Raw genomic sequence first — 25,219 nt, forward strand, 5'->3', positions numbered from 1 at the left:
TTCAGGAATACAGAAGTCAGTTCAGACATGCAGGCACCATTGAATGTGCTGGCGATAAAGGAGGAAGGCAATGGGAGCCACATTAGAACTCACCCACTTTGGGTGTCAAGGACATAATTAGAGCTTACAGCCTTTATTCAGTAGAGAATTTCAATAGGCTAAGTGGATTTCCTATAATAGAACAACTAATCAGAAGAATAAAGAAATGTAGCAAATTGGTCCTACTCTAAAACTACTTCACAAATGTTAACACATTTGTGGGGTAACTTTCATACATTTCTTTTTCCTTCTGCCTCAAACAGGTACAGCTGCTCCAAGTGTAGCAAGAGATCTGAGTTTAACCTCACAGCTTAAGAAGCTGCAAGAAACCATCGAGCAGAGAACAAAGCTAGAGATTGGGGATATTATCAGAGTCAGGGGCTATGTCCGCACGTACAGAGAAGAGCGAGAAATTCATGCTACTGCTTATTGTAAGTTGAAGATATGTTGGTCAAATGGGTGGTTAGTCTGGATGTGTGTGCCATAAACTCTTGTTTAGCTATCAGTCGATCTTTCAAAAGGTTCAAATAAGATTAACTCTATTTCATGGGATAAATTATATTGTATAATATGCTTTCTTTAGAAAAGGAGCATTTCTTAATTTTGTTTTTTGTTTTTTGTTTTTATTGTATTTTTCTTTCTTTTTTCTTTTTGGAGGTACTGGGGGTCAGGGATTGAACCTGGGACCTTGTATGTGGGAAAACTGATGCTCAACCACTGTGCCACATCAGCTTCCCTGAGTTGGTTTTATCTTTTTGCTTGTTGCTTGCTTTTGTTTTTTTTTTTCTCAGGAGGTGCCAGGACTGAACACGGTAACCCCCCCCCCCAATGTGGGAGGCAGGTGCTCAACTGCTTGAGTCACATCTGCTCCTTTAATTTTGTTTTGAAGAGAAGTAATTATAAAATAGGAAAGAAAAATGTTGGTGAATTTTATTTTGGGCAGCATAGTAGAGTTTCCAAAATTCTTTGGGTTCCAGGTGTCCCATTCTTCAAAATGAAGAATGATTTCTTGAATACCACTGAGTCCTTTAACTTTAGAAAACAGCAAATCAGAGGGTTCAGTACCACATCATTTGAATGATGCTCTTTGCCCTGCTCTGGCTGATTTTCTTTTGGAAATGTCAGGGGTAGCGAACCTGATTGTACTCCAGTGTAACAGGTAAATGGATATATTAATGTATTTTCCATAGTTCCAAGCCATGCCCTGGCAAAGCTTTTGATGCTTAGGGAATTACATTCTCTCCTGCACGATGATTGGGAATCAGTCATCTAGACTGTAATGATCCCTTGGCTCTCACACAGAAGGAGATCCACTGAGTACTCCTCTGCTCTCACCCTAGCACCCTTTTGGCCATGGCAAAGAACAGATTTGAGTGTAATTTCTGTGGTCCTCTTTTCCTTGTGGCTTGTTAGATAAAGTGGATGATCCAGTGTGGAACATTCAGATTGCAAGGATGATTGAGGTGCCCACTATCTACAGGAAAGTTTATGACCAGCCTTTCCACAGCCCAGCCCTAGAGAAAGAAGAGGGACTGAGGTAAGTTTTGGCTCATACTGCTGCAAATGTGAGCACAGGAGTCAAGCCAAGATATAGGAGCCCAGATGGGATGTGCCTGGATTGTCTACTGACTCATGATGGGACTCTGGGCAAGTTCTTTTATCCTCTGTATTCCTCAGTTTGTTTGTATGGAAAGTGAAGATAATAACAGTACAAACATTATAGAGATGTTGTGAGAAAAATGTGTAATTGGAGTCTCTGGAGGACAGGAAGGGGAGAAAAGAAAAAATATTTGAGGAAATAATGGCTGAAATTTTTTCAGATTTGATGAAAACTAGAAACACACATATTCCAAGAAGATCAATAAATTCCCAAGAACAGACAATTGAAGAAAATTATATCAAAACACATTATCTAAATACAACACCAAAGCATGTCATGATCAAAAACTACCAGAAACTACACCAGTAGTTCTCAAACAGGGATAATTTTGCCCCCAAGGGGATATTTGGCAGTGCTGGGAGATATTTTTGATTGTCATGACTTGGGGTTGGGGGTTTGGTAGTGGCATCTAGTGATTAGACACAAAAAATGTTGCTAAACATCCTACAATCCTACAATGTACAGGACAACCCTCTCACATGAAAATAATTATCCAGCCCCAAATATCAGTAGTGTTGAGGTTGAGAAAAACAAAGCATATCATAATCAAAAAGCTCAAAATTAGTGTTAAAGAGAAAATCTTAAAATCATAGCCTTATTATATAATCTTAATTTTTGACAAATATAGAAAATAAATGTGATACAGTAATAGTGAGCATGTTTTATAAATCACTCCCCACATTGCAAACCTGAAGGTTGGCATTATTCATAGGTTGACGTGGATCCTTCTTCTGTGCCTACCCAAGCATGAATTTTCACCCATATATTTACAAAAATGGGAATACATCCTACAATTCTGCAGCTAGACATTCTTCATCTATCATGAATGACTCAGTTAGCTCATATAGTTCTGCCTCCTCCTTTTAAACCTCCACACAATGTTAACTATTTGGATTGCCCTTTATTTTAAAAAAAACCATGCATAAATATAGTGCTGCATTTTCTAGAAAACTTTCTCTTTTTTGCACACCAAAACGGAACAAAGGAGATGTTTTCTGCAGGGCTTTTTAAAACTCTTCCCAGCAGCAATCCAGGTGCCCTGGACCTCACCAGCCTCACATGTTTGCTGAGTGAAAAAGTCAAAGAATTCCTTGTGGAGAACAGAGTGCAAACCTTTTACAAGCAGGAGTTGGAAATGGTGGAATCTTTGATGTCTCTTGCCAATCAGCCTATAATTCACAGCACCTGCTGTGACCAAGTAAGTGCAAGGTGTCCATGCCAGAATTCAGATCTCCTTTCCCAAATCTGCAGCTAACAGGCAGGGGTGAGTGTGACTGTGGGATTAAGAGTCACAGGGTTAGTTTAGGGGACCAAGGTTGTGGTTCTATCACATAGCATTTTTCTTCTTTAAAGAGCAGTGACTACTGAGAATTTGACATGAGAATGGACATGCCTTTTTTCTCTCCTTACTTAAGGTTCATCTTAGAGTCTGGGAAAAAATAGTCTAAGGTTCTTAGTCATTAGTTTTTAGTCTTTACTGAGATGGGTATTTAATCTTCATAGGAGCCAAATGAGAATGAAATAAATGAGAAGAGGTAACCCATCATTCAAAGATTAGCAAGATAAGATTCTTGAATTTGAACCAAGGTTTTGAATGACTTGCTCTTTCTTCTTGAGAATAAGGTTAACCTATAGTGTTTTAAGATTTTAAATAAAGACCTATTTGTATTCAGTCTGGTTTATAAGTAAAAACTTCAAGGGGTACTTAAAATAATTTTTTTTTTCTCCTGGAAAAGCTGTCTTTGTTTATCACCTTAAGTGTTACAGATTATATTAGGTTGTTTTAAGTTTATTTATTTGCTTGGGCCCTTTCATTGCCACTTTTGCTTTTTTTTGTTGTTGTAACATGATTCATAGTTTGTTTTATTCTACCAGGGATGATCTCAATTTCAGCATCACCTTCTCTCCCTCCTTGACAATCTGTACCAACAGCCTCTTGGTCCCTCACTACATTATCAACCTATTTTCATATCTTGTAACATCATTGATATTTAGTTATTTGTCTGCAGTTCCTTTGCAGAATTTAAATTCTGTAAGAGTAGAGGTCTTGTCTGTCTTGCTCTTTGCTTTCTACCTAGGGCCTAGAATGAGGCTGTCAAAAAGTAGGTTCTCAATAATTTTTTTGTTGATTAAAGGAATGGTTTTTAAAAATTCAAATGGTCCTAGAAAGTGTACAGTCAAAAGTAAAAGTTTCCTGATTAATACATAATGAGTATAGGGTTTATATTTGGGATGATGTGAAAGTTCTTATAGTGGATGATGGTGAGCACAGTGCAGCATTGTGAATGTAATTAATCTCACTGAATGGGATCCTTGGGAGTGGTTGAAATTGGAAAGTTTATGTTGTACATATTTTCCCACAATTAAAAAACAAAGAACAGTGAAGGAGACAATGACAATTAAATGTAATATTTGATCCTGGACTGGATCTAATAATAGAGGGTAAATGGCTCAAAAAGATATTACTGGGACATATGAAAGAAATGGAATACAGACTGTAAACTTTATATCAGTATTAAATTTTCTTGAACTTGATAACTGTATTTAAGGTGGTTACATAGGTGAATATCCTTATTCTTAGGAAATGTACATGGAAGTATTATGTGTTGAAGGAGGATGATGTAAACCTACTCTTAAATGTTCAGAAAATAGATAACTAGATAGATAAATGGATAGACAGAATGATACAGCAGATAGGGCAAAATGTTAAAAGTGGTAGATCTGGAGTTGGCGTTCTCTATATGGGTTTTGTATTATTTTTGCAACTGACCTATAAGTTTTCAAAGTAAGTTTAAGGAAAAAAAAAGTAACTTTCCTTCCCATTTTCCCTCCCACGTCCTTTCCCCAGAGACTAGTACCACTGCTAGTCTGTTGGATATCCTTCGGAGGTATTAATAAATTATAAGGGGGTACATCCCCTTCTTTATTTACATAAATGACAGCATGCTAATCACTAATCTAACCCTAGCTATGTCTTATGGATCCTTTCATATCAGCACATATAGATTTGCCACCATATAATAATCTTTCCTTACAAATACCATAATTATTTAACCAGTCTCTCCATTGCTATACTGTGTAGATGTTTTCCAGTCTTAGTGCTACTCTGAATACTTAGGTTAGGTAATGTAATTGTTCATCATGATTCTGGTGAAACAGATACTTAGGCACCATTCAAATATCCTGGGTACAATCACTGCCTCTTAGTTCTGTTAGCACACCTGATTGTCTAGTGAGCTGCTATTTCCCATATGTATATGAGGGATATTGTTTCAGGAAGTACTCAGGTGGAGAGGGTCAGGACTGGGCACTTTCCTAGCTGCTAAGGTAGCTTCTAAACAATTGCAGCTTTCCTGCTGTCTATTGATATTTAATCTTTTCGAGGAGGCTCACTGCCCACTTGGCCTCCTAAGATTTCTGATGACTCTGTTGGTATGTTTGGAAGGAAACTGTAAAGCTTAGCAAAGTCCACATTCCTCCTGTGAAGCCAGTTCTTCTGTGATGGCTGTAATTAAGTTTAGACTAAAAGACGCTGAGAACTAAAAGGTTCTTCAGTTCAAAATGATCTGCTGGGAACTTCTGGCATGATTTTTTTGGGAAAATGGTTAGAACAGAAACAGTGCCTGCCCAGTACTGTATGTTTAAAAGGAAATGGGAGCGTGGATATGGCCCAAGCAGTTGAGTGCTTGCTTCCCACCTGGGAGGTCCTGGTTTTGGTCCCTGGTGCCTCCTAAAAACAAAAACAAACAACAAGCAAAAAAATGAAAAAACTAACTCAGGGGAGTTGCTGTGGCTCAGGGGTTGGGTGCTGGCTTACCACATACAAGGTCCTGGGTTCAATCTCTGGCCCCAGTACTGAAAAAAAAAAAAAGGAAAAAAGAATTTGACACTATTTGTTTTGACTTTGCAAACAATTTGTTTCAATCAGTTATGAATTATTCCCTCACATTGTTCTGATTAGAGAGGAAAGTGTCATTAAATTAAATTCCATTTTATAGAGGCATGTTAAAATAAATGCTTTACAATTAGGGTGAAACCCTAGATCCTTTGGCATTTTCTGTTGTCATAGAAATGAAAATTTAACAAAACGTAATTGTGATAGTGTTATGGTTTAGAAGCAGGGGCTGAACCCATTCGAATGCCACTGCCCCCCTTTTTTTTTTTTTTTCCGTAATGACCCCTCTTAGCCAATCCGGAAACATCCATTAACAAATGGTTAAATAGAACTTGCAAAACCATTGTGTTTTGACAGCTGAATGAATGCTGAGTTTGTTTGGGAATGAAGACTATATATATTTCAGAGACCCACCCAGTTCCTGACTGAGACAAGGAGAGGCTCAAGAAGGCTTAGCGCATTCAGCCAGTCTCTGTTTTTGTCTGTGAGCAAATTCAGTTTCCTGAATCAGATGAGTCTGTCATTGCTCTTTAGAAAAAAATCTCATTTAGTCTAAAAAAAGATACTGGATAGCAGAAGACTGGACACTTTAGCCTTGAGACCAGAATCAGGCCAGGGAAATATGTCCCCATATGTCCCAAAGTCAGCTGAGGTGGACGTTTTTGGATAGGAACCACAGACCGTTTATATTTTCTGTTGAGCCCACCCGCCCCCCCCCCCCCCACCAACTGCTTTTAATCTCCCAGTCCCAGCACTCTCTCTTTCTGCTACTTGATCCTATTGATATCTAGGAGGAACCAGCCTTTTTATACAGTTTGGGGATAACCAGGAGTCATGTTTAATGACAATAATACTTGGGTAACAGTCACTTCTAGTTAGTTTCCAATTTATTTTTAGCTTGGTGAGAAATGTAATAAACTCAATCCTTAGGATTCTTGTGTTAAATTGAGTTAAGACAACGACTCTCCTTAGAATTATGAAGATGAAGAAGTTGTTATAAAGATGTGTGAAGGAGTCTTTTGGGTTGATTTGTGCTTCACCTAAATAAGAGCACTCGTGTATGAAATTAAAGACAGCTTTGCTTTAAACCCCAATGAATGAAAAAGATGTGTGGCTGAGGATTACTAGGTTGGGTGTTTATACTAAACAAACTAAAACACAAGGTGCTATCTGTGGGAATCATCAAATACTTCTTGGCCTTATTCTCCCTTAGGAAGATGGGTGCTGTGCTGTCATAACTAGAATTGTAACCAGATTTTGTCTAGGTTCTTGACTATGCTGCAGAAATGGATTTCAAGAGCATGTCAGGTTAGTTAGGTCAGTAATGTATTAAGGTAGGGAGGGAAGAGAAATGGGAGAAAATAACAGATCATGGATCCCAGGTAGAGAGGAAGAGCTGAAAGTGATAAAGTGGGTTGATTTACAGACTACAATTTCCTATTATAGATTATAAATGCCTAGGTTTTACTTGTAATCCATGCAGGAGAACATGGCAAGAGCAGAGCACAGAAGGCAAGAATGGGGATCCAAAGCAAGACAGAGAGCTCAGCCTTTGTGTTTGCTTTTTAAACCATTAATTATCCCACCCCTTTGCTAATGGCAGGGGAAGAGTCCCAGCTGTTTGCTGTTTGATTGATTACCCTACCCATCAATCCCCAGGAGGGCCCAATAAGTCCCCTGGCGAATATTCGGAGCTTCTCCTGGCTTCCGGAGGAAATCTTGTCCTGAATTAGATTTCTTCTGAGAGTCTTCCACCAGCCATCTTGGGGTTATTGATATTTACATGGACTTCCTGCCAGGATCCAGATCCATCTATTGATTCCCTATCTTACTAGCTGGCTTACTTTGGTCAACTTTTGGGTCCTAATGCTCTACTGACCAGGCCATCCCACTTATTCTGTTAAGGAAAAACTTAGACTCATAATTTGATTAAGAGTGTTAGACTATCATCTTCAGACCAGTAGAACATATTTGTAAACATTGCAGGGATCTAGGAGATTAACAAAATCCCTGTTTTGGAGGTGTCCTTTAAAGAGGGTATTTTTTTGGGGATGGAAATCCCATACTTGAGACCTTTTGATAGGTTTCTTTCCTCTCCCTATTACTTTGCAAAAATGCCAGCACATTCACAACCACACTCTTTTTTAGCATCTGCGGGCGCTTCCCCAGGCAGCCTTCTTACCTCCCTTTCAGTAGTGCTAGGACTTTGCCTTCAACCACTTTTGTGGAAGCTTTGCTACAGGTTTTGGGCACTCTTTCCTATTCAATATCTGAACAAATTTCTGTCACAATAAAAATGGATCTCACACACACACACAAATAAAACAACAAAAAATGGATCTCCAATCTGAAGGCTAATTGTTTTATTACCATTTTATTTGTTTTGGGAACGATCTGAAAATCCCAAAGGAATAATCAAAAGGATATATAGCCTTTCTAATGGGGCATTTATTTCCATTCATTTCACAAATTGGTCACCTGCTATGTGCAAGGGACAAGGTGACTGAGATGAAATACAAAGTCCCTGGCTCAAGAAGTACACAGTCCAGTTAACCATGGAGGACATATCTAATAACCTGGTTTCTCCTTCGTATGTTCAATGAAAACCATCTTGGAAATAAGAAATTGGATGACCCAGTATCTTCTCTGGGCATCTAGGTCTCATGGAAGGGGAGAAATATTGGAAGTGAGAAGATAGAAAACTGATAGCAAAGATTCCATCTAGCTGGGGTTCTTGCTTCACTCTAGACCCCTTTCCACTTTCAGCATCCTGGGCCCAGCTTTGACAGGTCTCTTCAGACCTCATGCCGGAACCCCCTGATGAATTCAATGTGTATAAATGTCTTTGAAGTCCTTAGGAAGAGATTGTATATAGCTACAATTTTAATGAAGAAAGGAGCTAATATGTATAAAATGTTTTGATTCTGTAGTAAAAAAGAAATCAAAGATTTTCAATAAGCCTAGCATTTTGGGTTTCCATTTTATATTGTAGAACTAAACAAACAAACAAACAAAATCACAAGTAAGTTACAGAACAGTTTTCCAAGATGATTCTGCCAGAGAAAACTTCCCAGTCCTCCTTAGACACCGTTCTTGTTAGCCTGGTACATCTCTGGGTCTTTTTGACTCAGCAGATAAAAAGCCTGTCAGACAAATTCATAAACCAGTTAGTCTAGGGAGTTGCTCTGTGGTGTTATAAAGCAGGATTGATGGCCTGTTTTCTTTACACTGTTGTTTTTTCCTTCCTACACCTCTTCCTACAGGTGGATTTTAAGAATGATACCACTTCCAAGGCAATTCATAGTATATTTAAGAATGCTATACTGCTGCTACAGGAAAAGGGACTTGTTTTCCAGAAAGAAGGTGGTTTTGACAACCTCTATTACGTAAGACTTACAACTTAATTTTTTTTCCATTTATTGCTTCAGTTACAAGTATTTTTTAAAATTAAAAATGCCTGTTTATTGTTATTAAAAATCATTCATGGGGGAGCAGATGTGGCTCAAGCAATTAGGCAACTGCCTCCCACATGCGAGGTCCCAGGTTTGGTTCCAGTGCCTCCTAAAGAAGATGAGCCACAATAAGCCACAACAAACCACAATGAGCTGCGAGCAGAGGTGGCTCAAGCTGTTGGGCACTCGCCTTCCACATGGGAGGTCCCAGGTTCTGTTCCCGGTGCCTCCTGAGAAAGATGAGTAGATAATAAGTAGACAGACCAGGGAGCCATCTAGGGGTGGGGTGGGGGGATTAAAAAAAAAAAAAAGAGCTGAAAAGAACTGAAAATCATTTACTTAAAAAAGGCATTCATAAAGAAGGTATATAAAATAAGTGAAAATTTGCCCTTATCTTTCCTCAAAGTACCACTTTTAACAATGTATCTTTGTAAACATTTCTATACATTTACAGATATGTGATATTAGTAGCAAAGCCCTGGTTGTGACAACCCAAAATTCCAAAATTGTCTCCCACATTGACAAGTGTTCCTTGGGACTCTTGAGGAACTACTGCTTTAAATAATGCTCTGTAACTTTTTTGGTACCAAAAGAGCACAAGATGGGCATCTTTCCGTGTTGGTACTTGTAAATCTACCTCATTTCTTTTTTTAACGTCTGCATGGTAGTCTATATGATAGATACCATAAGTTTTTAAAAAACACTTCTGTCTTTGTGGACATTAAGGTTGTTTCCATTTCTTTGTTGTCAGATACAATGTTGCTATGGGTATTATTGCATAATTTTCTTTGTGAGCTTATGTAAGTATTTCTGTAAATTTGACTCTTAAAGAGGCATTGTTGGATGAAAGGGGATGTACTCGGAAGGCATTAGTCAACACAGCCTGAATGGCTTCCCAACAGGCTGTTCAAGGTGACATTTCCACCATGAGAATGAGTGCTTGTTTACCTCATGCTTAAAAAAGTAAAAATCCACTGCTCACACATTTCTAGAATATTGGAAGAGACAAGCTGAAACTGGCTTCCTCAGGACCACTCTTACCTATTATATAGATGCTTCAGTTACATGGAATTATCCTGGAGACAGATCAAAACTCTGGGGTATCGCAAAAGCTACTCCATTTCCTGAGGACTTTTTCCTGAAGTTGTTTTACTTTAGTGGTTCCCTAGTACAGAGACTTTAAAAAATTAAAATGGGACTCAAATACTACTAGAATAACTTTTAAAAGACATACTGTATTTCAATCCCAGTAAGAGGTGAGTACAGTTCATCTCTTTCTGGTATTGATCAGACCTGGTGGGAGTTGGTTGCCTCCTGGGAGGTTGGAGAAGCTTATGCTCGGCAGCTAACCAGGAGCTTCCTTCTGGGATACACATTCTTTGCAGGCTTTGGGGCCAGTCTCCCTCTGATCTGTAGAGAGCAGCTCTTCCTGGGGAGTAACAGGGCAGTGGGCATCAGTCCAGGGTCAAGGTGTGGCAGGGCTGGGGCACTTCCTCCATGAATCATGATGAGTGATCAGAGTGGGGTGATCAGGCACTAATAGCTCTCTTTTCCCAGCATCACTGTTCCTTCTCTGACTTCACTCTTCCCCTTGCACCTCATTGCCTGGCCTTGTGGATTTCCATTCTCCTGAGGCCCTTTCCTCAGAACTGCTCATCATAGCAATGCCAATACCTCTGTCTGTAAGTGCTTTCCAGTTTTCGGCAGTTCCCTCACACATCACATTATATAATTGTCACAATAACCTTGTGAGTTGAGAGAAGGCAGTAGTTATCTGTATCCCCATTCTGTTAAGTCTGGACAGGCCAGCATTCCAGGGCAGAAACTTGCAGGTGTGTTTGTTCATGCTTCTTCCTTTTTTTTTTTCCTTTTTTTTTTTTCCGTTACTGGATTTAGTATGGAACATGAAGGAGAAACCCATTTGGTTGTTGCCCTCTTACCTGAGGAACAATATTAAGAAAGGAACTAGGTTATGTTTGCCTTTGAGAACAGAAAGCATCTCAATGGATAAACTACATTTGTTAGCTTTTCCTTATAATTTTTCCTCTTTTGTTTTTCCTTGTTGTTGGAAAAAAGAATGAAACTAATGAAACACAAGAGACATGTCAGAGCCCCGAAGAAGGAGTGCTGGTGTGGAGATTGAGAATTTTGATCAGTTGTGACTCCCTCAAAAATATAACAAATAAAAAAATAATAAAGTGTTATGAATGATTATGATGAAAGTTGCTTAAAAGTACAGAATTCAATATTTTCCCTTACATCATGGTTCTAATGAACCAGGTCCCAAAGGAATGTGCCTCTGGGCCAACATAGAGCACATAGGGCTGATTATACACCAAGTATTGAAAACTGAATTGCTGGTGGTGGGGAGGGTGATTTTATCATGAAATCATTAACAATGATCCTAAATACTAATTTGGAAGTCTGAAGGACACAACTGCTGTATTATTTAAGAATACTTCTCTCTGGGCTGTTTTTCCTTTTAAGGTAACCAGAGAAGACAAAGAACTGCACAGAAGGATCCACCATATTATTCAAGAAGACTGCCAGAAACCAAACCGTAAGTGGTGATGATGCATATGGGACGCTCTGGTGAACTACATTCTCTCTCACTGGAGCAGTGGATAGTCAGGAGACCTGGGCTCCTGGTGACTGGCTGGGTGACTGGGCAAGACACCTGCCCTTCCTCTCTAAAATGAGTGTTAGGCAAGCACAATTGTTCTGACCTTGGCTGTACATAATATTCAACCTTTAAGCTTTTAAACATACTGTGCTCCGGTCCCACCCCTGGGGATTTTGATTTGGTGGGAGTGTAGGTAGTGGTTGGAGGGTTAGACAGTTGAGCTCCCCAGGTGATATTGATAAAATGTGATAAACCACTTGGCTTGGACTTTTCATTCCACTGGTTCTCATAGTCTCTCTGATTTGTGTTATTATTTTTTATCTGGTTGTGTCATCACCTTTTTGGTGCATGGGGGCTTGTACCTCTCCATGCAAGTTTGGGTTGCCTTTTTTCTTTTTTTATCAGGAAGTCCCAGGGATCGAACTTGGGTCCTCCACATGGTAAACAGGAGCTCAACTGTTTGAGCCACAGCCATTTCCCTGATTTGTGTTATTTCTTTTCTTTTTTAAGATTTATTTTATTTCCACCCCCCCCATTCCCCTATTGTCTGCTCTCTGTGTCCACTCACTGTGTGTTCTTCTGTGTCTGCTTGTATTCTCATTAGGCGGCTCCAGGAACCAATCCTGGGACCTTCCAGAGTGGGAGAAAGGCGATTACTCTCTCGCGCCACCTTAGCTCCCCTGTTCCGCTACATCTTATTTTCTCTCTGCTGTCTCTCTTGTTGCGTCATCTCGCTGTGCCAGCTCTCCATGTCAGCACTCCTGCATGGGGCAGCTTTTCCCACATGAAGCAGCATTACCACACAGGGTGGCTCTCATGCGTGGGGCCGCGTTCCTGCATGGACCAGCACTCCATGTGGGCCAGCTCACCACGTGGGCCAGCTTGCCCTCATCAGGAAGCCCTGGGCATCAAACCCTGGACCTTCTATATGGTAGAAGGGAGTCTAGTTGGTTGAGCCTCATCCGTTTCCCGTGATTTGTGTTAGTTCTTGTTCTACTCTTGCCCCTTAGTGTCGGAACCAAAGGCAACATTTTCTTCTCTTTTAACATCAGGACCCTTCAGTTTTTGGGATCTAGACATTGGAGTTTGAAAGATGTAATTCAGCCATCATGAAAACTAAGGACTTGCAAAGGAAGTGGTTTGGAAAATAGTTGGTTTTAGTGGAATTAGGTCAGCCCCTAGTGGTTAGAAACTCAAAGTGTAGATAGTCTGGCAAAGAACATTACCATTTCACAATAGTTAGAAAGAGAAGAAAGCATTATAGTCTTATCTCTAAACTGGTCAGTTGTGAAGATGACTTCTGAAAGTCTATCTTTTTCAAACATATACTGAATGTTGATGTTTCAAACGTATATGAATGTTGATGTAAGCTGACAAATGACATTAGAAGGTAAATGGAAAGGTTCATTAACAACTTCAGTTCTCTTTATCCTGGTTTCTTTCTCTCCAGAGAAGTCCTCTTCCAGACCTTTTAACCCATACATCCATGGGGCTAGGGCCCACTCCTGGGAGAGGCAGCAGGTGGACGTGGGCAGGCCAACAGCCCTGGTGTCTATGGTGTGCAGCCCTCTTTTGCCTTAAGAATTGATGAGGTTAGATCTCATGGTGTTTTAGTTTCTTAGGCTGCTTAAAGTAGATACCATGAAATCAGTTGGGTTTTAACAATGGAAATTTATTAGCTTACAGTTTGAGACCCTCACAATGTCCAAATCAAGGCATCGTTAACGCAATGCTTTTTTTCTTGAAGACTGGCTGGCTGCCAGTGATTCTTGGCTTCTCTGCTACATAACAAGTCTCCTGGCAGCATCTGCTCATCCCTCTCCTTTTGTCCAGGTTTCGTTGCTTTCAGCTTCTGTGGCTTTCTCTCTATTCATTCCATTTATAAAGAACTCTAATAATAGGATTAAGGCCCATCCTGAATGAAGTGGGTCACACCTTAACTGATACAGTCTCATCAAAAGTTCCTACTTACAATGGCTTTACACCTACAGGACTGGATTAAAGAACATGTTTTTCAGGGGTACATACAACTTCAAACCACCACTTATACCTTAAACTCAAAGTAATCTATTATTTTAGTGCAAGGTTTCCTGGCTGTTCTTTGATTCATTCAGAACAATAAGAACATGTATCTTTCAGTTGGAGGAAAAGATCTTCTACCCATAATTTAAGGAGCTGTTAAGAACAGAGAAATGGGAGTTTCCTCAGCCAAGAAGGGTTTTATAAGAGGCTGCTCCTGAGATAAATTTTCTGCTCTCATCCTAGTGTCCAGGCCTCCTGGCCAGCTTCTCATTGTGATCTGTATTAGGAGCAGAATCTATTGAAACAGGCCTAGGGCCTGGGGAAGCAAATGAAAGGAATTCAACTTAATTTCTTAGGAGAACCAAACAGCCTCTGTGACCCAGGAACCATAAAGTAGAGGATTCATACCTACTTCTAACCCCCAGGCTGCTCCCGCCTGGTGAGTGTGTGTGTCAGGTGGAGAGGCTCTGCCCTGTCTGGAAGGTGAGCCTGCCTCTGCAAGCCAGAAGCCAATTGCCTGGAGCTAGTAAACTCCAGGAGCTGAATTCTCCAGTATGGGAAACTGAGGATGCCTGTACTGATGTGACCACTCCTTTTCATGGGAAATACCTATGGTATTAAATAATTATTTTGAATAATATATGCAAATAGTAAAAAAATCAAACAGTTCAAAAGTATACACAGAAAAATCAGACTTTCACCTTACCCTGACTCCCAGGCTCTATGTTCCCTTCTCCAAAGATATTTGTTGTTACCGATTTCTTACATATCCTTATAGGGATTGTTATATGTACTTATAAGCATATTTGTATAGATATCCTTTTTATAAAATATAAATAAATGTTAACATACAATGCAAGTGTTCCATCCCTTGCATATATTAATTTAATATTGGCTTCTAAAGGTTACTCAGCAACAGTACATATGAAAGTCTCTTAGTCTTTTTAGTAACTGCACAGAATTCCAGTATATGTTTAGATAGATATTTGACCATTTACCCAACCATTCATACTGGGACTTTAGTTTCTTTCTAACCTTTCATACAGAAATATAGCACTACATTTTCCCTTGCCTGGAGGATTAGTAAAAGGACTTGAATCTTTAGTCATAGATGAGAATTGCAGAAAAGCTAAGCCTATAATAATCAAAGGAAAGTAAACATAAGGTCAGTTTTAAGTCCTTAAAGGAGTGATATCAGGTTTGTCTAAAGAAATACAGTGTAACAGTTGTGAAGAGCTAGACTCAGGAGGCACTTTGCCTAGTTTTGAATCCAAGGTCTGGAACATTTTAGTTATGTGACTTTGGGTGTGTGCCTCAGTTTATTCATCTGCAAAATAGGAATAATAACAGTACCTACATCATGGGATGCTATGAGGATTAACTGAATTAGTGTTTATAAAGGCTACTAGGGAGTGTTGAGCCCATGGGGCAATAAACGTTTTCAGTGAAAAACAAGCTTCTCACAAAGATGGTACCAAAAGTGAAGCTGGAAACCTTCACCCCTCCCAAAACCAAAGCCAGAGGCAAAGCAAAGGCTTTGAAGGCCAAGAAGACAGTGCTGAAAGTTGTCCACAGATACACAAAAGAAGGAGAAGCACATATCACCCACCCGCCAGTGGCCCAAGATGCTCTGCATCTCTGAAGACAGCCCAAGTATCTGTGGAAGAGCGCTCCTAGGAGAAACAAACTTGACCACTGTGACAGCATCAAGTTTCCCTGGACCACCGAGTCAGCCACAGAGATGTGAATGTCAAAGCCAACAAGCATCAGATCACACAGACTGAAGAAATTCTATGATGTCTACGTGGTTAAGGTCAACACCTTGATCAGGCCTGATGGTGAGAAGGCATATGTCAGCTGGCTCCTGACTATGATGCTTTGGATTTTGCCAACAAAACTGGGATCATCTAAACTGAGTCCAGCTGGCTAACTTTAAATATAATTTTTTTCACCATAAAAAATAAACAAAACAAATTTTGTATCCTAATGGCACGGGTGATAGCCCTTAACTCTCTGCATGGAGACACCAAGGGCTCACTCTAGTTTAATAATGATTTAGAGGGAAGTAGTTTCAGACAGAATCTAAGTATGGAGTTTGCTCTATTATTATTGTGCTAAAGTTAAATATCTGAACTTTCAGTTTAGGTAGGGGGTTCAACAATGGCAAATTATTAAAAAAAAAAATAATTCCAGACTGAAGATGTATTTTTGTCACTAACTTTTTATTCCACAATTTTTCTAACCTACAGAAAATGTGAGACTAGTACAATAAATGTCCATATTCGGGCAGCAGACTTGGCCCAGTGGTTAGGGCGTCCATCTACCACATGGGAGGTCTGCGGTTCAAACCCCATGCCTCCTTGACCCGTGTGAAGCTGGCCCATGTGCAATGCTGATGTGTGCAAGGAGTGCCCTGCCACGCAGGGGTGTCCCCGTGTAGGGGAGCCCCATGCGCAAGGACTGCGCCCCATAAGGAGAGCTGCCCAGTGCAAAAGAAAGTGCAACCTGCCCAGGAATGGTGCGGCACACACGGAGAGCTGACACAACAAGATGATGCAACAAAAAGAAACACAGATTCCCATGCCACTGACAACAACAGAAGCGGACAAAGAAGACGCAGCTAATAGACACAGAGAACAGACAACTGGGGTTGGGGGGGGAAGGGGAGAGATATAAATAAATAAATCTTTAGGGGAAAAAAAAATATCCATATTCATTCTCACCTAGTTTCAGTAATACTTCACCCTGTATCTCCTAAGAATGGAGACATTCTCTTTGGTAGATTGATTTGGGTACCCGTTTGGACATGTTCTTGGTCTTTGTCCACATTTTGGTGGATGTGGACCCACTGAATAGGATTTCTTCAGTTAGGGTGTGGCCCACTCAGTCAGGCTGGGCTTTAATTTGTATTATTGGAGACCTTTATAAACAGAATGATATTCAGTCATAGAAGGAAAGCCATGAGAAAAAGCCAGAAGTCAGTGGAGCCCAGGAAAGAAAGGAGAAGACATCGCCTGTATATTGCCACGAGGCACAAAAGCCAAGGACCCAAAGGATCACCAGCAGGCAGCCCCAGGATGCCAGTCTTGAGAAAGAAAGCATCACCTTGTTGACATCTCAGTTTTGGACTTCTGCTAGCCTCAAAACCATGAGCCAATAAATTCCTGTTTTTTATACCAGTCCATTGGATGGTATTTATCATAGCAGCCGGGAAACAAACATTCTTCTATATGATCACAATATTATTTTCACACCTGAAAAAATTAGCATGTACTGACTTCTCCAATGACAACTTTTCACACGATGATTATTTTATACTATTAGCTTTTCAGAAACTTACACATGTGTCTAGGTCAGATTCGTTCTACACCTTGTATAGTACCATTGCTTTTTGGGGAAACCGAATACTATATGACACTACTCATATTAGAGTAATGCTTTTTAAATTATGACAGTCTTTCAAAAATACTGTTAAAGCACTTTTCTAACCTTTTACAGTTAGTAGATTGTATATGAAAGTTTATATAATTAGGAATTTTTGAACATCATCAACATTTTGTTTCTTTTGCAGCATTTAAAAAGTAGTCAAATGACCTATATGCAAAAAATACTTGAAGAATTCAAGGCACAATTCTGGTTCACCAAGATTGCAGAGTGTAAGACATTCCAGGATGCCATTTCCCCACAGAATCTTTGAACAGCCAGCAAAAACTAACAGAGTCATATTCCTCAAGACTCTGGAAAACAGTTAAAGGGTTATAATACTGGGTGGAGGCTGAATTAAAACACAGCTTAGAAATGGTAGGCAAAGTTCATGGCACCCTTGCTAGGCCCTCCTTCACTCCCTCCTCAGGGCATTGTGGGGTCAGCTACACTCTCATTCAGGTCCCTGGCCCTGTGCCTAGGGAGCAGTGTAATCCTATGCAATATTAGGGTGCTTATATCTTGGTTCCAATCTATGGGGTGGAAGCCTGAAAGACTGAATCAGGCAACTTGTTATGGGCTTGACTTCCCATACTTATCGTGCTGAAAGCAGCAGCTTGCAGAGCTAAAGCAGTGTCAGAAATTATTAAGTCAAAGTAGCTAGGGCAAAAGATTCCTTGTATTATGGCATAATACAGAGCACCTAGGAGGGGGTGAAAGTCTTATTTCATAGGGAATAGAGAGAGTATTCAAAATTCTTGTAAACAGGGGAATCCCTAAGACCTTGAGCAAGGACAAACCCAGGAGAGAGCAGGCTCCACACAGGCTCAGATAAGACATAGAAGACCCTGTGCTTTACATTTGCCTCAGGTTGATCATCTTGGTAGGAGTGCTAATCTTTTAAGGAGATCACCAGCCAAAGCAGAGCCAATTTTCAGACTGTTCAAGGTGCTTTTTGCATTGATTTGTTTGTTTTTGTTAGCTTTTGGAACTCAAGGAAATCTCTGTAATATCACTATCAGGATGCAAACATAAGGAACAGACACCTCAGAGACTAAATCCCAGAGTTAACACTTTAAAATATTGTACACTGTGCAACAAAAGATTACAAGACAAAGAAATAGAAAATCATAGCCATTCCAAAGGAATAAGACAAAAATCCAGAAGCCATCAAAGAAGAGGACCAGACTTTGGACACACCAGACAAATACTTAAAAATAAAATGTTTCTCAAGATGCTCAAGGACATGAAGGAAAACAGAAAGAACTGAAGGATATCGTGAACAATGAACAATATGAGAATCTCAACAAAGACACAGAAATTTTAATATGAGAAAATTCTTTCATAAATTGTACAAAGATACTACACTAGTGCAGGGTGTTAATCATAGGGGTGGTATAATAACTATGTCTGCCAGGCCAAACAACTTGAGCCTACTTTAGGCTTGTGAGTTTGTCCCATGGAAAGTGGAATGATACTGTACTCACAGCTAGGGAGTTCATTGCTAGCTTGCCAGGACCAAGACCACATCTACTTTGACTATTTTGTAATCACTTCCCATATTAAAAACAGTTGAAGTTCATGTTCCCCAAGTTACTGTAGGGTAATTTTGGAACAGCATCACCAGACAACTCTCAGGCAGTAGAATGGCCCTTTCGAAGAAATACTTTGACAAGACAGTCAGCAATGCTGCATTAGCACCCCATGCATGCCTTTGAGTCATTTGAGCCCTGAACTTGAACATCCAGGCCTTATAAAAGTAATGAATGAAATTCCTGGTGTCCCCCTTTCTGCTTGTGCACAGAACCCAATTTCAGACTCCTCCATCCTCCATCATCAGCCACATCTACTTTCCCTTGCTCTTTAGCTTTTCTTCTCAGTGAGTCTTTTCTTTTCCAAAAGAGTAGAAGCTTCTTTAGAGCAGCAACTACATTGTATGTATCTTTTTAATGATAGATATATAGTAATTCCACCATTTAAGAGGCATCTAACATGTGTCTCATTCCGTACACACACCACCCTGTGAAGCAGGTGGTTTTATTTCCCTCTTTCAGATGAGGAAACAGCCCAAGAGAAGAGAACCTCTTTGTACCAGTTGCAGAGTCAAGATTTGAGTTCAGGGCTATTGTTCTCCAAAGTCAACTCTCCTTCCACCTTTCTCTACTTGCCTCCTCCTCGCTCAGTGCTACACACATACTAGGTATACAGTAAGTGTTTATGAACAAATGTCGACAAACAGCCTGTCAATGAGGAGATACTGCTATCACAAGTTTTCCAACAGTGACCCCAATTGGGAGGTACAATGAGTTGACATAACCACTGGAGGACAGAACTTAACCAGCCTTTGTTAGCTCACTGGAAAGCTTCCTGAGAACCTCAGAGGTATTCTGCCTCCAGTCCACATGCCTCCCCTCGCTCATCTTCTATAGGTGATAAAACTGAGGCTTAGGGATACTGTGACTTGCCCAAGGCCACAAAAGTGCACTGAATCACAAACCATGCTTTACCCAACACCAGGATACCCCTGAATCACAAACCATGCTTTACCCAACACCAGGATACCTCTTTGAGCACCTTCGTGGAGCATAAAGCATTTTATAATCTAAAAACAATATTCAGAGACTGTGTTGACCTGCTTTTTTGTGCCAGGTTCTGGGTATGCAATGGTGAGAAGGGTGCCTGGCCCTTTAAAGTGGGAAAGCTTGAGACAGACATTTTTAGCAATTAGGTTTGACTTTGACTCAGAAATAGAAATACATTTTCACCTTGACCCAGTAAATTTTATAATTATATATAATTATAATTCATATATAGTTATATATACACATATAACTGAAATGTTTCACAAAATACGTATCCTAACTATAATGCATACATTCTGTAATTTCCTATTCTAGTCTGTTTAGTAAGAAAAAAATACTAATTACAACCCCAAATGATCTCAGGATCCACCAATAGTCACAACCCTTAGTTTGAATACCACTGCTCTAAATCATTGATTCCATCTGGAAAGAAGTTACTACACCTAAACTTTTATCACAGCATGTCAAATGGTCCAGTTTTGGGTAAAGGTAAGAAGTTATTAGAACACAACTGGCATAGACAAAACTTGGAAACCCAACAAAGAGGAATGAGGTAGGGATCCTGTCTTAACCATAAAATCAGCATTTACGGGAATGAATATGGAGGCTGCTGCAAACCTACATTGCTATGATCTAAAGAGGGTCCCCCCCAGGAAGCTAGGAGTTCAGGTCTGAAAAAGTACTTATACATGTCAAACACCATCAGGGACTAAAAATCCACAGGGTTAGGGATATAAAATTATTGATTGGGACTCCTCAGAGTCCAAGGTCTGTGTCCCTGAGCAGGGGTGGGTCCACATCACTGTGGTAAAATGGTGGCCTGATAACAGGTATTTGTGCTGGGTTTTTTTCCCATTTTGTTTTTGTTCTGTTTTTGCTGAGAATCTACAACATATATCTTGAACTTTAATGTGTGTAAGAGTGATGTGGGGATCTTGCAAAAATGCAGATGTTGATAGAAGATGAATGGAGAAGGGCCTGAGAGTTCACTTTTAAACAAGCTCCCAGGTGATGCTAAGGCTGCTGGATAATGGTCTACACTTTGACTAGGGGGTACTTTGACTAGAAGGGTCAGACAAGCATGTGCAAGCTTAGCCAATGCTTGTTTTCCTGCAGATGTGGAAAAGGGCTGCCACTTCCTGCACATCTTGGCCTGTGCGCGCCTGAGCCTCAACCCGGGCCTGAGTGAAGCTGTGCTGCAGCAGGTGCTGGAGATCCTGGAGGACCAGAGTGACATTGTCAGCACTATGGAGCAGTATTACATGGCATTCTGAGAAGAGGCACTGAGACAGCAAGGGACAGACCTGGGCCAAGCCAGGCAGAGCCAGGCTGAGGCAGGCCGAGCCAAGAGGTGCTGCCTGGAGGAAAAAGGGGTGTTCACTCCTAGACTCTGATGTTAAACATCATTCAGGAGCTTTTATATCCAGACGCAATTCCTTAAGAATAAAATATAACATATGGTCATTTGGGGGAATGGTATTTGGTATAAAAGCTGCAGGCTAAAACTAAAAATAGCTTTTAGTTTTCAAGAGGAGATCCAAGGATCTTAGGAGTCTCTAAGACCCTTTTAAGGGATCCATGATGTCAGAATTATTTTGGTAATACTACTAAGATGTTATTTGCCTTTTATACCCTCATTCTCTCACAAATGTATAGTGGGATTTTCTTAGAGGTTACGTAACATGTGATATATTTGCTCCCTTGGCTAGTGGAATGTGTATTTGTGTATTCTTGTATTTCAATTTTGTCTTATTTTCAATTTCTAATAAGGTAATTATCAATAAACATAAGCCACGTTAACGAGAAAAAAATAGCTTTCATGATTTGTTTGTCCTCCTGGTTGACCTGGATAATACTCATGTTGCAGATGGGGGAGGAAATGGTGTTGGTGGTTTAATCACAGTGTTTGGGGTTCGAGGCTCTATCATGGTAAAGTGACATGACATGATAAAGGCCCATGCACCACAGAATCTGAGGAGCAGAAAGCCAGACAACGCAATCCTAAACCTTCTAAAAACTGCAGACCATCAGACACATTCCTGTGGGCCTCTCGATGGTGAGATGGTTAAGAACCAGTAGAGGGAGTAGTTCTCCTTGAGGAGTGTCGCTCTCCTGCAGTGTCTTGGCCTCAAGCACCGGTGGTGGGAGTTGGTCCTAAGTCCTGGGTTTCATGCTGTTCTGAGACCCCAGCCAGAGATGGGAATTAACAGGGATCCAAGGCATGGCTCTGTGCTTGTCATTTTCTTTCTGATTTGAAAGGTATCTAACCAAGTATATTACCCTGCATTTAAAGATGTGCATGGCTAAATATACTGAGGGTCATGAAGGCCATCAGCCAATTGCCTGGCCCGCAGTAGATGTTATTTTCAAGGTTGCTGTGGAGAATGCATGATGTGCTGACAATATCCAAAGACTGTGTGCACAGACAGGTGATAGACTCATGGATTTGCTCTGGATGACAAGGTAAAGGGAAAAAATCTGAGGAATATAGATGGACAGCAAAATGCCAAATGCAGCTAGCAAAAATAAAGTAAGGCCAAAGATTTGGAGTTAATTATTTCACAAAAGGTATATTTGCCTTTGTCTGTACTGCCCTGTATCCATGGGTGCCATTTGCTCTTGACATAATAAGCTCTACGTGGCTCTCCTAGAGATCCCACTGGCCTGGAAGGTTGCTCTGCTTCATGTGGAAGTGGAACAGTTTTCCTGCTCAGCAGCTGGATGGAGCCTGAGATGTGAGGCTGAGAGCTAGTCCTGGCCAAGTGCTGCCTGTCATGACTTTTCTGACTTGACCCAAACCTCTGCCTGTAGAATAGGATCTACCTGGAATATGGAAGGGCCTTCCAGCAGTTTTTGCTTAGGATCAGTGATTGTTCCATACTAGGTATGTCTCTGAGGATTGGGGATGCCCCCGGAAGGAGTCTAGAATCATAGAGTGAAAAGGGTGTACGCTTGTACACATCAACCCAACTTCTAGGAATGATCCCAAGGAGAGGCTCACACAAGTGTGATGAATGCACAAGGTGCCCATTGCTGTGTAATTTTAAATTATGAAATTGGGGAAAACAAATATTTACCTTAGGGAAAAAGTTAATTATGGCTCATGTATGCAGTGAAATATAAGACATATTATTATCATGGAACACCATTCCCAATACTTTTTAAAAAATATGTTTTTATTTTTTTTTAAAAGATACATAGATTACATAAAATGTTATATAAAAAATATACAGGATTCCCATATCCTCCACTCCCCACACCTCCCATTTTTCCCACATTAACAACTTCTTTCATTAGTGTGGTACATTCATTGCAATTGATGAACACATTTTGGAGCATTTCCACACAACACGGACTATAGTCTACATTGTAGTTTACACTCTCTTCCACTACATTCTGTAGGTTATAGCAGGATCTATAATGTCCTCTGTCTTTACATGGTCATTAGGGACAATTCCAAGTCCCCAAAATGCCCCCATATTACATATCTCTTTCCCTCTCCCTGCCTTCAGCACCTCTAGTGGACACTGTCTCCACATGAATGATATATCAATAGTTTTAATGGGAATAAAATTAAGTTGCAGAACAATTTACAACTATAATGTCATTGATACAAAACTACGTGAGTACATTTAACTACATATAGAGAGTGTGGTTCTGTATGTATGTATATATAAACTCAGCAGGTTTACATATACATAACATGGACCACTCCCACCTCCTAGACATACTCTCTCCACTTGGCTCTACACCCTCTGACTGCTCTTTCTCCGTCTTCTTTGCTCAGTCCTCCTTCTCTGGGTGCTCAGTGCTCAGTCCCAGGACCTCTTTTTTATCTAGCTTGCTCTCCTGGAGATCTCAACCAGTCTCATGGCTCCTGCCATCTCTATACTGACAACCCCCCTCAGTTTGAACCTCTCCACCAAAGTCCAGACCCCTGTATCTGACTTCCTACTGACATCCCCACAAACATACTCTGCCCAAATCAGGCTCCCAATTGCCCCTGACCCAAACTTGCTCCTACTTGAGATTTCTACGTTTCAGGAACAGGCAGTTCTATTTTCTGGTTGATCAGTCCAAACACAGTCACTTCTTTCTTTCTCACCCATATGATCTATAGCAATAGATATCAGCAATGGCTCTACCTTTAAAATATTTCTAGAATCTAATCTCACTCATCTACTGCTACTACCCTGGCCCACTGCAGTGGCCTCCTGTTTTTCCTGTTTCCAGCCATCCCTCTTGAGTATATTCTCAGCACAGAAGCCAGGGTGACCTTATTAACACCCAAGTCAGCTTTTGTCCTCCTCTGCTCTACTGCCTTGTCTTTCAGCCTCACTCCAGGAAGAAGCCTGAGGCATCGCAGCAGTTCAGCAAGGTTCTCCTGCTCCTCTCCCCCTCTCCCCCTCTACTCAAGGGCAGAGGCTTTGCTGTTCTTCACATCACCAGGCACATTCTAGCCTCAAGGCCTCTGCACTTGCTGTTCCTGAAATCTGCCTGGAATGTTCTTCCAAATCCTATGATATGCTTCTCCCCTCCCACCCCAGTTTTCATGCTACCTTCTCTGTGAGGCCTGCTCTGATCCTTTGCTTTTTTTTTAATTGATTTTGTAAAAATATTACATTAAAAAAATATGAGGTCCCATTCGACCCCACCATCCCTACCGCACCCCTCCCCCCCCCAGCAACACTCACTCCCATCATCATGACACATCCATTGCATTTGGTAAGTACATCTCTGGGTATCTCTGCACCTCATGGTCATTGGTCCACATCATGGCCCACACTCTCCGCCCTTCCATCCAGTGAGCCCTGGGAGGATTAACAATGTCCGGTGATTGCCCCTGAAGCACCATCCAGGGCAACTCCAAGTCCCAAAGGCGCCTCCGCATCTCATCTCTTCCTGCCATTCCCCATACCCATCAGCCACCATGTCCACTTTTCCCACTCCAATGCCACCTTTTCTCTGAGGTCCTTGGATTGGTTGTGTCCGTTGCACCTCTATGTCAAGAGGAGGCTCAGATTCCACATGGTTACTGGATGCAATCCTCCTGCTTTCAGTTGTAGGCACTCTAGGCTCCATGGTGTGGTGGTTGTCCTTCTTCAACTCCATCTTAGCTGAGTGAGGTGAGTCCAATAAATCAGATTGTAGGAGCTGGAGTCTGTTGAGGCTCAGGGCCTGGTTATCATATTGTCAGTAAAAAGATTCAATCCCCTAAATATATCTGAAACCCCAATACCAACTACAATTCCAGTAAAGTAGCATGATAGTCTTATGAAAAGAGATCCCTTCTGGGTCCAGTTTCATCACGCAGAAACACCAGCTCCAAAGAAGGGCCATCTGACATGGCAGTGAACCCTATCTGCCATGACCATAGAACCCGTGGGTCCCTTTAGCCCTCAAAGGAACCAATACCTGGGGATTGTATCTACTTTATCTGTCTCTTAGACTCTGCTCAGTTGTGCATAAGGGCAATCCTGACAGCCTCCAGACTCTTTTTTTTTTTAGAGACTCATAGCCATA

At 40.8% G+C, this 25,219-nt stretch overlaps 1 protein-coding gene across 5 annotated transcripts in view; it reads left to right on the forward strand.

Moving 5' to 3' along the window:
* Positions 1-21,507, forward strand: part of STN1 (STN1 subunit of CST complex) — a 38,211-nt gene extending 16,704 nt beyond the window's left edge. For 3 of the 5 annotated variants that reach the window (XM_004468229.3, XM_058298499.1, XM_071215685.1), the window contains 6 exons: positions 303-470; positions 1,453-1,576; positions 2,726-2,897; positions 8,858-8,980; positions 11,534-11,606; positions 20,813-21,507. In XM_004468229.3, coding sequence (XP_004468286.1) covers positions 303-470; positions 1,453-1,576; positions 2,726-2,897; positions 8,858-8,980; positions 11,534-11,606; positions 20,813-20,970 — 818 coding nt within the window. In that variant the 3' untranslated portion in view covers positions 20,971-21,507. Of the gene's footprint in view, positions 1-302; positions 471-1,452; positions 1,577-2,722; positions 2,898-8,857; positions 8,981-11,533; positions 11,607-20,812 lie in introns of all 5 variants that reach the window. The other 2 variants (XM_012528910.3, XM_012528913.3) reach the window with 1 other exon arrangement.
* The last annotated feature ends 3,712 nt before the right edge of the window (positions 21,508-25,219 follow it).

Source organism: Dasypus novemcinctus, chromosome 6 (assembly GCF_030445035.2).
Source record: "Dasypus novemcinctus isolate mDasNov1 chromosome 6, mDasNov1.1.hap2, whole genome shotgun sequence".
NCBI lineage: Eukaryota > Metazoa > Chordata > Mammalia > Cingulata > Dasypodidae > Dasypus > Dasypus novemcinctus.